The sequence below is a fragment of the Cygnus olor genome, chromosome 4 (assembly GCF_009769625.2).
Source record: "Cygnus olor isolate bCygOlo1 chromosome 4, bCygOlo1.pri.v2, whole genome shotgun sequence".
NCBI lineage: Eukaryota > Metazoa > Chordata > Aves > Anseriformes > Anatidae > Cygnus > Cygnus olor.
In genome coordinates, this window is record NC_049172.1 from 45,251,652 (window position 1) to 45,267,183 (window position 15,532).

The following is a 15,532-nucleotide window of genomic DNA, read 5'->3' on the forward strand; positions in this document are numbered from 1 at the left end:
CAGGACGTTTTGGCTGCCACAGAAAAAGCCAGCCCTTGGTGCAGGCAAGCTCTTTAGACCAGGAGTGACTTAAATCTTGGCTACACCCACAGCAGGTCCTAGGTACAAAACAGCACGCCTTGTGTCTGGGTGCTGCTAAAACAGCCAGCCTAGAGACCAAAGCAGAGTGAATAATAAAAATTACATTCCTTAAAAACTAAATTCTAGACCCACCTCATGCTGCTGCCGGGTGGTGCTGGGCTACAGGATCCCACCAGCTGAGCCCTGACATCAGCTTGGCTGCGTTTCTGAAGCATCTCCCTTAATGCTAACGGGTGAGCTCCTCCTCAGTAGCGGCACCACTCAGCATAGCATGGGTCAGCTCTGAGCAGACCTTGGCAAACAACTGCTGTTGAGGGCCATATCCTGCTGTATTTGAAGAGAATCAAACCCCAGATCTTTTCACCCACCCTACCTAAATCGTGCCAATTTATAGCAGTGGTCATGGAGCTTTTCCTCACGTAGCCAATAAAGACACATCTTTGCTTTCATTGTGTTTACTATTCCAGTATTTAGCCTTGCTATCTATCATCAGTGAGCCCAGCACCTAAAGGCAATTGTTTGTTTTTAGTTGTTTGTGTTTTTTTTTAAAACACTTTGGGTTTTTTTCTGCTTTCGCCGTCCCTGGTCCATTTTGTGGTGGCGGACAAGCCTGTCCTGCAGAGGAAGCAGCATTACCTCCCTGCCCAGCTCGTGATTTCAGCAGCGACTTGGAGAGAGCCACAGTGAGGTTAAACCATGCCAGGGCAGAGGCAGTCTGACACCTTGCTGCTGGCACCTGGTGCACGGGCATCGCTTGCTGCTTACTCGTGTCTGTGCGGCTGCGCTGGAGATTGCCCTCATGGCTCTGGCAACCAAATGGCCAGAGCAGACCAGCAGCATGTGCGTGCCGCCTCCCCGAGCCCTGCTGCGCATCCACAGCTGGCCCTGCTGAGGCTGCGGCAGGGAGAATGAGCAAGAGAAAAGCGCTGGGGGAGGGAACCACCTCATCCCAGCACTGCCCTTCCGAAACTCTCGGTGGCAGCTGTGAGGCAGCTAGTCCGACTGCCTCGCTGGGCTGCGTGATCTTCCTCTTAGAAAGAGCCTGCTAATTAGCACCGTTACAATCAGTGTGCCTGCATGGCTGAGTAGTCAGTCCCTGGCTTTGTATAGTGTTAATTTGCATCATGACGGTGTAAACGCCTTCTGTTTTGCCTTTGCCCTCATAAAGCTATGCATGGGATAGGGGACAAAAATAAAACTCTCTTTCTCCATAAAAGCACTTTACTGAGTGGTCATGTTTCAGTGTATATCGGTTGTCATTTAGTTATACTGAAATGTGCTTTTAGAAATACTGTAAGAAATGTACAGAGTTATCACCAAAAACCTGAAGTTCAGTTTGGATTGCATATAGGAAAAGGAAAAACAAATCACAAACATCATCTCATGTTTTCTTTGTTAAAATTATTACAAAATATAAAATGATAAACTGAAAGTAGTAATTGATTTAGGAAAAAAAAAACCTACAGTGGACTATTTACAGTAAAACACACTTAAAGCACTGCTCTGTGCTCCCTCTGCATCCAGTGTGTCGGGGGACGACACGCAGCCTCAGCACCTCCCTCCCTGAATGTGGCTTTTGGCCCAAGAAGGATCAAGGAGGGGGCTGGCTGAACTCTCCCTTTATGCTGGTTTAGACAGAAGTTTTTCTTGACCATTTCTCCTTGCTGGATTGGCCCCTGACCTTTGCAGAGCACTGTACGCCCTCGTGCCCTTTCCGTTTCTGTCAGAAATGCCATGGTACGGTAAGAGTTGCCCTTCAAACGCTTCCTGCCACCATTTTCATTCCTGCTTCTTTTCCTGCAGGGGCAGTGAGATGCCCCGTGTCAGCTCAGACAGGAGAGCCTGAGGAAAATGGAAAATGTCTCCCATCCATCCCCTGCCTGGCCAATCCAGCAGCCTTCCCATGCTCAGAGGTTTTCAGATACAGGCTTTGGGCTCCTGCTTTCTCTTTGCCCACAGACCATCTTGGCTGTAGGAAGTTTCTTCTTGTTATATTCCCATCAGCCTTTGAATTCAAGCTCCACCTGGAGGGCACAGCAAAGCTACTCTTGCTTTTGGTGACTCAGCTCTGAGAAAAGGTCCAGTTAATTCCATGTCCCCAAGGAGGGAGAAGCTCGCGTAGTTGTGCGGGTTCCATCCAGCGCCTGCCATCCCCAGGCCGAGGCCCCCAGCCTCCAGGGCAGCACTGCCCCCAAGTACCTTGCAAGTCCTCTCAGGAAAACTGGCCACATGGAGAGGTTTGGATCCCACGCAGGGCTGAAGCGTGTCTGAAGTTTGACTTCTAAGTCCATGAGGAAAAAAAAAAAAAAAAAAAAAAAACCACCACCAACCAGCCACCCTCTGCCCCATAAAATCCACCTGCAATGATTCCATTTTCACTGCAGGCTTTTACCCCTCTGCGAACAACTAAAAAAAAAAAAAGCTTTTAAAATATTACACGATATGTAGTGGATACACTAAACACTTAAAAGAGCAGCCTCTTCCGGGTCATCTTTAGAGCATACAGCCATTCCCATCTTCCTTCAGCACCTTGTTTCCGTCAGTCCCCACTGTGGTGTCCGCAACACCACACCTCGCATAGCGCTCCCGTGTGCACCCTCCTCGGGCCTGGGCACCGCAGTCCTCCCTGCTGCCAGGCAGGCCTGGTCGCAGCGTGGTGTCTCCCCAACCCTGCTGTGCCTTCCGCTGCTTTCCAGGATGGAAGAAAGGCCCCACCTGCTCGCCATAAGTGCCGGTCCCTTTGGGTCAGATTCCCAGTCCAGAAGAAACGGCCGCTGTTCTTACGCTACCAGGTTACGCCTGTCAGCTCAGCAGCCAAGAAAACAACGCAGTAAGACATGAAAGGTGCAGCCCAGTGACTCAGGAACCAGTGACATCTGAGGACTCTGCGCCCAGAGAGGTTTGTTTCCTTCATCTCCTTTCCAGGAGCTGTGCCTACCTCGGAGGGGCATTGTGAGGACTGGCCGTTGAACATCTTCAGCATCAAGAGTGCGACAGAGTTGCTGACAAAGTCCCTGGTAGCACTAATCAAACACCTCGTGCTCTCTGGCACCGCGGTTCAGAAAGAACCCTCTTCCAGCAGGCAGCTGCTTTTGTGTGGCTCTTAATGAGACAGCCACTCTCAGAGCCCTTTGGCAATACGATCATGATTGCACGTGGAAAACAAACTCATCAAAACAAGTGTAAATGAGGTCATGTCGAACCATGGGACCACGCCTGCCTCCCTCCCCCCTGCCAGAGGACAGGCTACACCTGATCTGTCTGGTACTCAGAGGCTTCCGACAAGCTTTCAGAAAAGCTCAGAAAGTTTTCCTGGTACTCAGAGCAAACGATCTCGAATCTGTAGTGCCTGAACTCCACCGCAAACGTGCCGAAGTAGCACAGGAAGCACATCACCAGGCCCCACTGGATCCTGGCAGCGTGCATGTGGATGCCCTGAGCCATCAGGATGAAATCTGGAAGAGGTAAGTCAAGGAAAACATCCTGGGAAAGCTTGCGGGAGCAGAGATACCAGCCAGGATGGGAGAAAGCCAACAGGAAGATAATAAAATGTTGACCATCAGAGCCACCAGGATGACAGTTGACCCAGCCCATCAGACAAGCAGTGCATCCCTGTAAAACAGAGGTGGCAAAACAAACAGATCATAGATTCATGCCTTGAAAACTATCTCAGCAGTGTTCCTAGATGCTCTGAGCTCCTAGGGTGGATGTGAGAAGAACCAGCATTCCCTGCTGCAAGGAGAGTTGGACACCACAATACCCAGCTTGCCACAGAGCAGAACCAAAGGATACAGAGCACCACGCAGAGGGTGATGCTGGCTGACAGGGCGACCCGTGGGATCCCCACTTTCCGTCCCTCGTTCTTCAGGTTGATCTTGAGGGTGAGGGCAGACTGGATCCAGCACGCCAGAGTCCCAAAGCCAAAGGTCAGCGATGTACCCACGTTGTGGATCTCCTCATCGTTTGAAAGCTAGGAGGAAACAGAACAGTGATCGCCTGGACAAAACAGGAATCATCTGCTAGGTACCTTGGGTTGCTGCCAGGGTGGGACAGAGGAGAGCGAGAACCACTGGGGTGTCAGACAGTGATGCAGAGGTGGGTGGTGTGAGATAACCAAGATGAGTTGACAGCTGTCACAGTCGAGCAGATCTTCTGCCCAAAACCAGGCACAGTGGAAAACCCAGTCACCCGGGGACCGCCTCTGCAGCCCCCTGACAAGACCCACCTACGCGAAGCTCAGGACCGCGTACTTCCCTGACTTGACGTGACGGCCAGGGCAGGCAAGGACAACACGCTGGGCTCTTGTTCAGCTCCCTGCAGCGGCAGGGAACTGCGGCCCCCCATGCCAGCTGCACAGGGCAGCGCTGCCTGGTGCAGGGGGCGGCCAGAGCCCTGTCACCTCTGTTGCACTCCTGTTTGGGACAGTTTCTCTCACCAAAAGGCTGCCTGGGCATTCCCTCTCCCATCCACCCTCGAGTGTTAGGGCTAGAAGCAACAGGAGCCCAACCCCTCTGCAGTGCAAGTGCTTTTCCATCCCTCAGCTGCCATCTCTCACGGGGCTTAGTAACTGTGCAGTGCTGTAAGAGAGAGGGACAGCCATGCTCCATGAGCAAGTCTGCAAAGAGATCCCTCCAGGATGCAAACACATTCAGAAAGCCCACTATGGATAAGGCTTAGGCCCAACATTTTCCCTCTTCCCTCTGAGGCTCTTCCAGAAAAGAAACCATCAGCCCATAATTCCTCCCTGCAGCCTTGATTCCTGTTCTGTGATTTAACCAATTCCCATCAAACAATCCCCAATCTACAAAATAACTAACCAGTCACCCTGCCTCCACTGATTCCTCCCCTCTCCTCCCTACCCTGTTTTTTTTTTTTTTTTCCCCTCCAGAAAGGGCAGGTTCAAATGATGGTAGATGCAAAAATAGGATAGAGCTGTTTTTCCCAAGGCAGCCTGCACTGCATGGGACTTGTAGCCTTCACGTCCCTCCAAAACACCCCATCTGTAATTTTCTAGCAATGTGATTTAACGCCACGTTCAGCTCTGCAGTCAGGCAGGGAAAAACACAGACTAAAGTCTCATTACCATATGCTTTCATGGTTTGGCACAAGATCGAAGAAAGAATACAGCTAACAAGAAGTGGATTATTAGTCCAAAAATTTATAATCATGACTGACTCAAAATATCCACTTTTCAAGAATGAGCATTTGCTCTGAGGGGGAGAAAAAAGGAACAAGATGTTGAAACTGCTTCCTTGTGCCTAGTCCCCACAATAAAGACATCCTTCTCCCACCTAGATGTGGTTCTTACAAAGGCCTCGCAGTTCCTGTCTGGGAATCTCTCATGAAAAAGCAAACCTACAAGTTTTTGGCTTGGGATGTGGAGTTAGCAAGAGGTCCAGAATAACCAAGTGAGCTCACACCTCATTCAAAAACAAACAAACAAGGACAAAAAAGAGAAAACTGTGGATGACACAACGTTCCAGCAATTGCTCCACAACCCAAACAGCTACTCACCCCTCACAGAACAAGCATTTTTTCCTGTATTAGCAGGAAAGCCATCTCCCTTCCTACAAAGAGAGTTGAGATTCTCTGCAGCCCTGACCATTCCCAGTTCCTGGCAGCTGGGGCCCTGTACTTGCATCCCAGTAAGAGGCAGGGTATCAGGACAGCAGCAGGACAGGGACACCCACGCGACCCACTGGCTCTACCGCCTTGATTTTCGCTGCAGCCCTGACAGACACAGCCTGGCGATGACGGTGGATGCGCAACCCCACCGAGCAGGCTGTGGAGCTGACAGCTTGATTGTTTGTAACGATTGTGTTGCGGAATGGGTGGAGAATTACAGGGACCTCAGCCAGGCCCCTGTCACACCAGGGAGAGAGGCAGCGTTTCTCTGCCGCATCCCTCTCGCGGCCAGTCTGAGGACAAGCAGGAGATGGATTTAACCAACATAGTTTTGGGTGAAGGACGTTAAGCTGCCTGCTAGCTCTGTACAGGCAGCTGTGCATCTGCTAGCACAGATGCAGCTGCAAACTTCCAGCTCAGTCCGATTACCCACGACCATCTGCACCAAACCCCAGGGCTCAGGAGATTCAGGAGGCTCCCTGCACTGGCTCTCAGCAGGTCAAGCATGCGTGAAATACATGAAAAATCACGTCCCTTCATCTCCACACATCGCTGGAGCCCCCTTAGGGGCAGGCAGAGGTGGCAGAGCGGGTACAAGGAGGGTTGGGGTGCAGCCAGGCATGTGTAACTCAAGGACCCGGGCAAATCCTCTCAGCCTGCAAGAGCTCATGACACAGACCTGAAAGTTGCCGAGTAAGGTCATCCCAAACGAGGCCAAGCACAACGCCACCAGGCCGCTGACGTTCAGCCACGGGTTCAGCACCTTCGGCTTCAGCTGAATGAAGCGCAGGACAGCGACGACAAGTGCTGAGAAAGAGAGAAGGCAAGGTGGGTCATTCGGCGTAACGTGCTGCAGCAGCTACCTCACTGGGGCTCGCAGAGCCTTCAGCCTCCTCACACCCAGAGGCAGGGCTCACCGAGCTCTCCTGGAGGAGAAACACCAAACCCCAGCCCTGCGAGAAAACCCACCAGCACCACACTGGTATTTCTGCGGGTTTCAGTATCTCTCGTCCTCCCCTGCAATGAGCAGTAGGTGCCAGGAATATCATGAAATCTTTCAAGCGTTACCCAAGCTGACCAAAGCAAATGGCCCAGAATATTGCACGAATTCTCTGCGAAGACGGGAAGAGCAGCCCCCTCCAACTCACAATTCACCAAAGCGCTGTGATATGTCAGGACACATGATATATAGGATACATGATATATCAGGGGATATGATATAACCCCAGGAGATATTCACGTTGTGTATTCCTGCCCTCCCCAGGGAACACTGCACGGAACAACACGGAAAGCCAGGCAATCTGCCTTCATCCGGGATTCAAAGTAGACCGCTGCAAAGCAAGGTAGTTGAGAAGGGAAATTTGCTGGTTGCTGCCAAACACCTAACTGCTACGATCAAACAGACGGTATGCAGGTCATGTTGCTGTAAATCGTCTGTGTTTGCAAGTTACACCTACGCTATCCACAAAAATACAGTATAAACCAAAATCATGGTTTAGGAAAATAAGGGCGCTGCAAGTGAAAAATACCCAGCTTTATCCCAACTGCACAAGATGTTGGAATTTAGTGTCTCACCATTGGCTCTGAATGCCTGAATGCAAGAGAGCTTTGCTGCCCACAGAAGTAAGTTTTCTGGCTTTCATCCTCAGCTCGTTGCCAGGGACAGACACCCTCTGACTACTTGGGCTCACCTGCAGGAGCTTTTTCTGTTATATCTACAGGACGAGTCCCTTACAAAACAGGTATCACTCCCCCTGAAACTGCACGAGCTTCTCCTAAAACACTGACAGGAATAACAAAAGGGAATTAGAAAGTCACCTTGCTGTTTTACCTGCAAAACCACGTCATTCTGATTTTCCAGTAAAGCCAATGCTTCTAGCAGCAAAGGCTTGGACACAACCCAAGCCAACAGAGGCACAAGCCAGAGGCAGCTATCAGAAGCACCCAGCGCAACAGAGGAACCCAACCTGCTGCAGCCAGCCTGGCTACGTCCAGAAAGCAGAGACGCCGTGACAACAGATTTGCAGTCTAGAAAGACCGCCTGCTTTCATTTCTTCTTGCAGCTGTGCAACGGAAGCGCACGGTACAGCTGGGCTCCAAAAAGCTGCACGTCTTCTGTTTGCCTGCCCTTCTTCGCAGCACCCGCAGAGGCCTGAAGCCTGCCCTCGCGCTCAGGCGGCTGCTGTCCTCACACCAACCCAGACCACAGGGATCCACAGGCAGGTCCTGCCCTTCCATAAAGCCCACGGACCGGTGGGACCCGGTGCAGACCCACAGGGGCTGCCTGAACAAAGTGGCCAGCAGAAACGGGCAGGCCCTTGCCTGGAGGCGGCAGAGAAGGCAGGCACCTATTCACTGGTGTCAGACAGCCACCTCGACCTAACTGAGACCCTGGCTTGATGTGGAAAACAAGGTCTGACCTTGAAATGAAACCACGCACAGAAACAAATGGTAAGGATGCATACAGTCCTCCCTGAAGTGATATTTGAAAATAAGCAAGTTCATAACAGGGTTCACGACTGAACTCATCTCACTAGGTTTTACGTGATATAAGCCTCATTTTCATTACATCAGACTGAGGTTGTTAAGGCGTCTTGTACATGCACAAGACTGGATTCATCCCAAAGCTCAACTCAACCCAATTTCTCAGGTTTCCGGAAGGAAACATTATGCCTTTCACAGGAAGCAGCGGTGGAAAAAGCAAAACTGGCAGCACCAAAAAGTGTCCCATCTAGGGAAAAGATAAATGCAAGTGCTACTAAAGAACAGCACTTCCAAGTTAAAATAATGACTTCTTGGCCCATTTAAGTTTGGGATCATTTCTTCAAAATAAGTAAAAGTGTAAGTAATAAACAGTTTTAAGACCCTAATGCAGGTATCTTTTGCCAGCGTTTGTACATTTCAGGTATTCCTTCTATTCGTGATGTTTCACTCTTACATCTGCTGCTGGAAAAAGCCAGTCAACTTGGATTGTTTCAGTAACGGAATTTGGGAAGAGGTGGGATGGGGAGACTCCGGCCCAGGCAATATTTTGCACAGTCAGTTTCTGCACTTCCCAGTATTCCCGTGCCATTATCTCACACGTGCAGCAAATACCAGAAATCCAACACACAGTGAGAAACAGTCACAATTGATTCAAGGCTGAGATAATTAAAAATACGAGGATAAATCAGAAACCAATAAATCTCAAATGCATCCAGCCTCATACTGTCTTTCTACAGCTGAAGACAGAACAATCCTGGCTTAATCAGTAGCAATCACAGCTTAAAGGATTTCACATCAGCCTATCCAAGAACAATACATCTCGGATACTACTTATGTTCCAATGACTTCTTACAACCAATTTTGAGAGAGAAAGAAACATTCTCCTTGTGATTCCTACCTAGAAATGCTGCCATGTTCATGACTTGGCTAAACACGCAGCTTGCAGGAGGAGCGTCACCTGCAATACTTTGAAAACACAAAGCATATTGTTGTAACTCCAGGGCGGCAAAGGCGTACAAATAACAACTGTTAATCAGAGCAGTAATTGGAAGGAAATCACGCACTCACCTTATATAAGGTGGTCTTTTGGAACCAGGCTTCCTACGAGACATAAGTGCACAGGAACCAAGATTCAAGATTTTCTTTCCCATTTAACTTTTATCGTTTAATTATCATGTAGAAACAACTAACTGAAAGTTAAAACCCACAGCCACCTCTTACCTCTCTGGTACATTTAGTGCAATAATTTTGTTATCTTCCACTGCTATAAAGTACCTGTCAAAAAACAAAGAAGATGAAAACCTCATTCCGGCTTCTATTCCCAATATCACTCCAACTACCCAGTGAGTGCCTCAGAGCACACTGGCACTAGGTCAGGCAAAACCAGGAGCTGCCAGAGGCAAACCCTTCTCTCTGCTTAAGCAGGTGGTTTTGCTCTCTACTCTTTTCCCAGCCCAGCTATGTGCCCATCTTTGTGCTACACCTGTTTTGCATGGCCGGGTAGAGAATCAGGGTCACTGAACTGAGCTGGATTAAAAAATAACCACCCAGGGAAACGTTTTCATTTTTAATCTGAAGCCTTGGATTCATCTGGTTCACTCTGCTCCCCGCACAAAAGCCGTTTTACCAGCAAGAGGGGTCAGACAAGCAGCTTAAGCTGCCCCTGCTGCTGAAAAACAACATCCACCAACGCGTGGCCGAAGCCGTCACCTACGATACAGCCCCCCTCGGGCTGAGCACCACTGCTGATCACACACTGCTCTCGGATTCACGCTGCACTTGTCTGCCTGCGTGCTTGGGGAGAGCCCAGCTCAGGGAAACGCACGCCTCGTGCCTTTTGTTAAGAAGGGCTAGCGAGAAAGCAAGGTGTCGGCACGAAGCTGCCGAAAAGGCTGTCCGTACGGGGCTGCACGCTGTACATTTGGACTCTGCGCCCCAAAGCGGGGCCCGAGCGCTCCTCCCAGAGCTCTGCTGAGTCATTTACTGAAAAGGCGAGGAAGGGGAACGTCTCTGTTTGTGCCTCTTGTTTTTCAGGTGGCTCCCAGCAGCACGTGCCAAAAGGAAGGCAAGGTCAGGAACTTGGCTCGGGGAGCACAAAACCTCAAGGAAACACATGTGCTCCTCCACAGACTGGCCCCTGCCCCTACCACATGTCCTTCCTGCCCCCCAGTAACTCGAGGACAAAGCAACCCCAAAAAACTCCCCACTGAAACGCAGCCCACACCACAGCAGCACTTCAGACTGCCCGGGGCTAACTTGCTATCTCAAATAACCAGCAGGAGATAACTTACACTATCCATAATCCAGCTGACGTAAACAGGGTAAACACAAGAGGCAAAAACATCCACACACTGCATTTCTTCGCGTCCATACCTGCTAGAAACAAAGTGCAAAGTAAAAACAAAGGAAAGAGGGCAGAGGCACCCAGCTCCCTTGCCGCCCCCCCCATGTTAAAAGCAGCAAGAGCACCCAGCTGAAGGCACCACAGGTGCCGAAGCACCCTGACATCAACCTCCTTAGGTTAAGCCTGGAGCGTGGCGGGGAGACTTTCAGACACGCCTATGGAACCGGGGTGGTTTTCCAGGTGTTTTCCTTCGGCAGCTTGCACAAGGTCACTCCAGCAGACATGCAGCCCTAGCTGTCTGCTCCTTCCCGGAGGCAGACGGCAGCGCAGCCTCCTTCCCGGGGTCATTACCCATTCCACACATGCTGTCTGGGCATGGCCTGCGGCGTGGAGGGAGACAGGTGCACGTGCTCTCTCCCCATTGCCACAAAGCACACGGCCAGCTCCCATCCTGGCCACAGCCAAAGCGTTTGGCAGCGCCAGAAGCGGAGCCAAGCCCAAGCACCGGCACCAGAGCGCTGCCGGGAGGAGGCACAAGAAACAGGACCAGGTCCTGATGTGTTGGTGCTGTGCGGGGCAGACGGATGCCGTGCACACCTCCTGGGAGGAAGCACGCATCCTGCAGGCAATGTCCCACTGGATGAGGATCTGAGACGACAGGGCTGTTCCTGCAGCACATGCAATCCAGGAACACCGTGGTGTTGCTGTGCTGCGCATACCCGCCTCTGACACCCAGCCCAATACCTCCTCACGCTCCGCCGTCCTCTGCCAGTGTTCCTCCAGGCACCGGCGCTGCCGAGGGACGCAAACCGAAAGTGAACGACGCGAGGCTCCCTGCTCCAGCGCCTGCTTTTCTTTCCCTACAGCGGCAGCAGCACATCGGCTGTGCCGGCTTCCCTGCACCCTGCGCGTCGCCTGGTGGGGGCACAGAACTGCACCGGGGGGCTCGCTGCACCCCGAGCCTCGCACAAAACCATCAGCCTCAAGCGAGGCTAAAACACAAGCCACGTAAATGACAGGCAAGCTGGTTCCCCCCAGCCCGGGAGCAGGAAGAATTGCACACAGAGAGCACAAAGCCACGCAAGCATTACGTACGTCAATATAAAAGGCAGGCAGCCCCAGCGCGCACACAGATCCTGGTCACGGTGCAGCAGACCAGAAGGAATCGTCTGTGCGGGTGGGCTGGATTCCCCCACCCATCTCGTCTCTGCTCCTCGCCCTCCGTGAAGGACGCGCAAAGCTCTTGGCAGGGCGGTTTCCCCCCGGCCCCTGCTGCAGCAGCCGCAGCTGTTCTGCGAGCGGTGCCCTTGCCTTTTTCTCCTGCAGCCCATAAATATGCAGCGGCATCCTGAGGCAGGTGGCAACGTCCCTGCCACAGCCTGGCAGCACGGTTCTGAACTGCTGGTGCCCTGTAGCTGCAGCTGAGCTCCTCGATCCCATCCTGGCCGCAGGGGAGCAGGCAGGCAGATGTTAGCTCCCATCACAGCCCTCGTTTATTCTGTGAGTTAATTGCTGCTAACGCAGCTCTCCCGCTTTCTACTGCAGCAGTTGGACTACAGCAAGGTAACACAGTTCTTTCAGGTCAGAGACAGCAGGTCTTATGACTCTTCCCCCTCGGGAAGGTACAAAGGATTCGCGTATGCAATAAAAGCAAACACCAGAAAGAACACTTGTCTTCATTAACGGGTTACCACAGCTCCTCACATGCCAGCATGCCTCCCTGCCACGGCATCACAGCCTTCGTGAGCTACTTCAGCATTGTCTGTCGCAGGGAGAGGGAGGTGGCACAGGGCTTGTCCCTCAGGGCAGGGCAGGGAGGCAGCGCGCAGAGATGGGGGCTGCGTTCCACAATTGGGGAAGGAAGTCGCTGCCATCCAAGCCCTCCAGACAGGCTCCATGTCGAGGCAGGGGCACACATACCCTCTGCTGCACCCACCCAGGGAGGGCTCGCAGGCAGTGGTTGGACCAGACACCTTATAATGCCCTCCATTGTCACGTCCCACACGTGCCTGGAGAAGTTCAGCCATTCCGGCATGCCCAGAGGACGGTTTAAACTCAGGACTCTGCACCTGGACACGGCTCATTGGCTCCCCGCTGCGTTATCCGGGTGCAGAAATAATTACACATCACCTCACCTCCTTCTGAAGGCTGGCCTGCACCAACCCCGCCTAGCTCCGTGCTGGTGGCCAACGGAGCCCATTCGCAGCTGCTGCCTTCGGGTTAACCCGCTCGTGTCTCACGTTCCTGTCTCCAGGCGGGGAGACCCCCTTGCGTGCTAAGACCAGCATCTCCACCAGCATCAGGGGTAAGGAGGAATCCAGTCGACGGCCTCCCTTGCAGCTGAGCCAAAATAAAACGCCAAGAGCAGTGGGAAAATAACCCTAAATTCTCCCTGGGAAAAGTAGAAATCATTTCTTTGAAAGTTAGTTGCTCCGTGGGGATGATGCCAAGCCAACCTTCCCCTCCACAGCTCTGTTCTGCCTTGCTGCCGGCACCAGGGTTGCCAAATCTGAGCCATCACTTCAGCCATCTCCGCAGGCCCATATTTTCCCAAATAAACATGTTTGGGAGGTGTCTGGGAATTGCACACACCCATTGGTCTTCTGTTTTTTGAAGCTTGCAGAGAAGGAAAGCCTCCGGCAACCAAAATGCCTTGTGGTGCCACAGACTCCCAGGGCTGAAACAGACATGCTTTGGGCATTCCTCCTGACACACAGCCTCGTGCTGGCACCACAAACATGCTTTGGGCACCCCTCCTGACACACAGCCTCACACCAGCACCACAGAAATCCTGCCAAGGCGCACTCCTGCCGCGGGACAGGGCGCACAGCTGCAGAGGCTTTGGCACTGGCGGAGGATGTGCTGGAGATTTCTCTCAGCGTAGGCTTCCTCTCCCACCTCCACTCCCATTCTCCTGTCTCAATGCTCAGCCCTTGGCTCTGCTTTTATTACCGCTGCCCCATGGCACCCCCCCAAGCAGTTAAGCTCCCATCCCGCTAACACACGCCCGTCAGTTACAGCGGGTGGTGGCTCAGCTCGTCAGGGCTCGCTAAGGGGAGCACCCTCGTGTCATCTGCCAGGCACACCTGGGGGCCCTTCCTCACGTTGCTTTCGCCCACAGACGTGGATGTGAGGAAGGGCAGGCACGGCCACCTCGGTAGCGGAGCAGTACGGCTTTACGAAGTTTAGCACACGCCAGTGCGTTTCGAGGGCCCGTACGCAAGCGGCACGACGACGATGATGATGATGATGATGATGATAAGCTGCAGCAGCGTGCCTGCATGCCCCGACACCAGGCCACAGAGCATTTTGGAGAACGGCCGCGGAGCCAAAAGCAGGAGGAGAAGGCGGCGGCCGCCCGCCCCACGCGACGAGCCAGGCAGCAGCAGCCAGCACGGCTCGCCCCGCGGCGGCTCTCTGTCGCGACACCGTCGCGACGGGAAGCAGCCCTGGCAGTTTCTCGTCAATTTCACGAGCTGCGAACCCCATCCAGCGGCGGCCTCGGGGCCGGCCGAGCGCCGGTGCCCGTGGTGGGCAGAGGAGCAGACACCCGGCACCCCCCGTCCCCTCAGCGCTGCCCCCGGCCGCGCCTCCTACCTGAGGAGAGGGCGGCGGCGGCTCCGTCCCCGGCCGAGGCTGGGAGGGAGGCAGGGAAAGAGGCAGGGAAAGAGGCAGGGAGGGAAGGAGGGGGCCGGGCTGGTGCCGTCCCCGCCCCGACCAGGCGGGGCCCCGCCATGAGGCGCGGCTGGAGAGCAGCACCCCTCAGGCGGGCAGCCCCAGCACCCCGGGGGTAAACGCGGGGCTGAAAGCACCAGCAGCGGGCCCAGCGAGGGCCCCCCTTGCGACATAAAAGTGCGCTGGGCTGGCTAACACGGGCAGGAGGAGCCTGGCCTTGCACAACCCTCAGCGTGCAGCGGCCGAGGCTGCAACTGCCCCGTGGAGCCGGCACCAAGTGGCAGCGCCCGGCCCGGCGGCTCCGCCACAAAGGGAAGCCCGGCAGCTACCAGAAACCGCCTGAGTCACTTCAGCTCCGCCGCCAGCCCAAGCTGGAAGGAAAACGAGGCGGCAGATGGGCTGTTAAAGCAGCTTCGTTTTCAGTAAACTTAGCGTTCGAGACGTTTTGTTCACAGGAGCGCTTTCTGGAGCAGATGGCGTCCCTCAGAGCGCTGGTGACGGCAGGCTCGCTGAAGACCTTTCAGAAATTAAAATTCACGGCTTCAACGAAGCCACCAGCGTGACCGGGGCGGTGCGGCACGTGGGTGCCCTGCTGTTGAGCTGCATCCCTCGGCAGCACAGTGCCTGTCTCCCTTGCCAAACGGTCCCGAAGCCCTCTGCGAGCTCACCTGGCCCTGCTTCCATGGCCTTCTCCTTCCCTGCCTCGATCCCCACCTCCAGACATGGGTTGTGGACGGGGGCAGGCAGAGGGGGACCCCCCCCCAAACCCCTGTGGTTGGGGTTTGGCATCCACTTGCTGCAGGACTTGTCCTGTCCCAGTCCCCGCTGAGTTTTCCCTGCTGGGCAACTGGGAATGTGCCTGGCAAGTCGCCCAGCCCGGAACAGGGACCAGCTCCAATGCACACAAATGTTCAAAATTACAGCTTTGCTTTGTCATTAATTAATATTTCCTCCTCCCGATGCCTTACAGTGTATGGGCGTTTCCTATGCACACTCAACCACATCAGTGCTCCCACTGGGGACCAAACTGCACGTCCACCTTCTTCCCACGACAGAGGGGAGATACTTTTCAAGTGAAATAGAGGACTTACACAGGGTGAAAGTGTCCTGGCAGATCACCTGCAGCTCAGCAAGAAGCGAAGGGAACCCCTCTAACTGCAGTCCTCTCAGGGGCAACTCAACCATTGCAAACTTGCTATGGTTTTGGTGGGCTGTTTCTTCAGGGAAAAGGGGTAAACAGAGGGAAGGAAGAAAAGGGAATTGCTCTGCATTTGTTTTCATTCCTGGGAAACGCATGTGTTCTGAAAATAGATGTACCAACTG

The 15,532-nt window shown here is 53.4% G+C and overlaps 1 protein-coding gene across 3 annotated transcripts; it reads right to left on the bottom strand.

The window, feature by feature from the left end:
• Positions 1–630: 630 nt before the first annotated feature.
• Positions 631–14,541, bottom strand: TMEM150C (transmembrane protein 150C). 3 transcript variants are annotated; one of them, XM_040556530.1, is made up of 8 exons: positions 14,132–14,541; positions 10,482–10,563; positions 9,412–9,465; positions 9,259–9,291; positions 9,089–9,156; positions 6,386–6,513; positions 3,874–4,051; positions 631–3,536 (listed from the first exon to the last, which is right to left on the bottom strand). In XM_040556530.1, the coding sequence occupies exons 1-8, from the start codon at positions 14,268–14,270 to the stop codon at positions 3,328–3,330; spliced, it is 891 nt and encodes a 296-aa protein (XP_040412464.1). In that variant the 5' UTR covers positions 14,271–14,541; the 3' UTR covers positions 631–3,327. The 3 variants fall into 3 exon arrangements, with proteins under 3 accessions (XP_040412464.1, XP_040412463.1, XP_040412465.1); XM_040556529.1 differs by having other exon boundaries at positions 10,482–10,566; positions 14,132–14,362; XM_040556531.1 differs by lacking the exon at positions 14,132–14,541 and adding an exon at positions 12,670–12,874.
• Between the last annotated feature and the right edge of the window lie 991 nt (positions 14,542–15,532).

Coding starts and splice junctions, on each gene's coding strand:
- TMEM150C (XM_040556529.1), bottom strand. CDS start 14,270: ATGGCGGGGCCCCGCCTGGTCGGGGCGGGGACGGCACCAGCCCGGCCC. Junction 6,514..9,088: donor GAACATGGCAGCATTTCTAG/GTAGGAATCACA, acceptor TCTCTTTCTCAG/CACTTGTCGTCGCTGTCCTG. Junction 4,052..6,385: donor CCTTACTCGGCAACTTTCAG/GTCTGTGTCATG, acceptor GTTTCCTCCTAG/CTTTCAAACGATGAGGAGAT.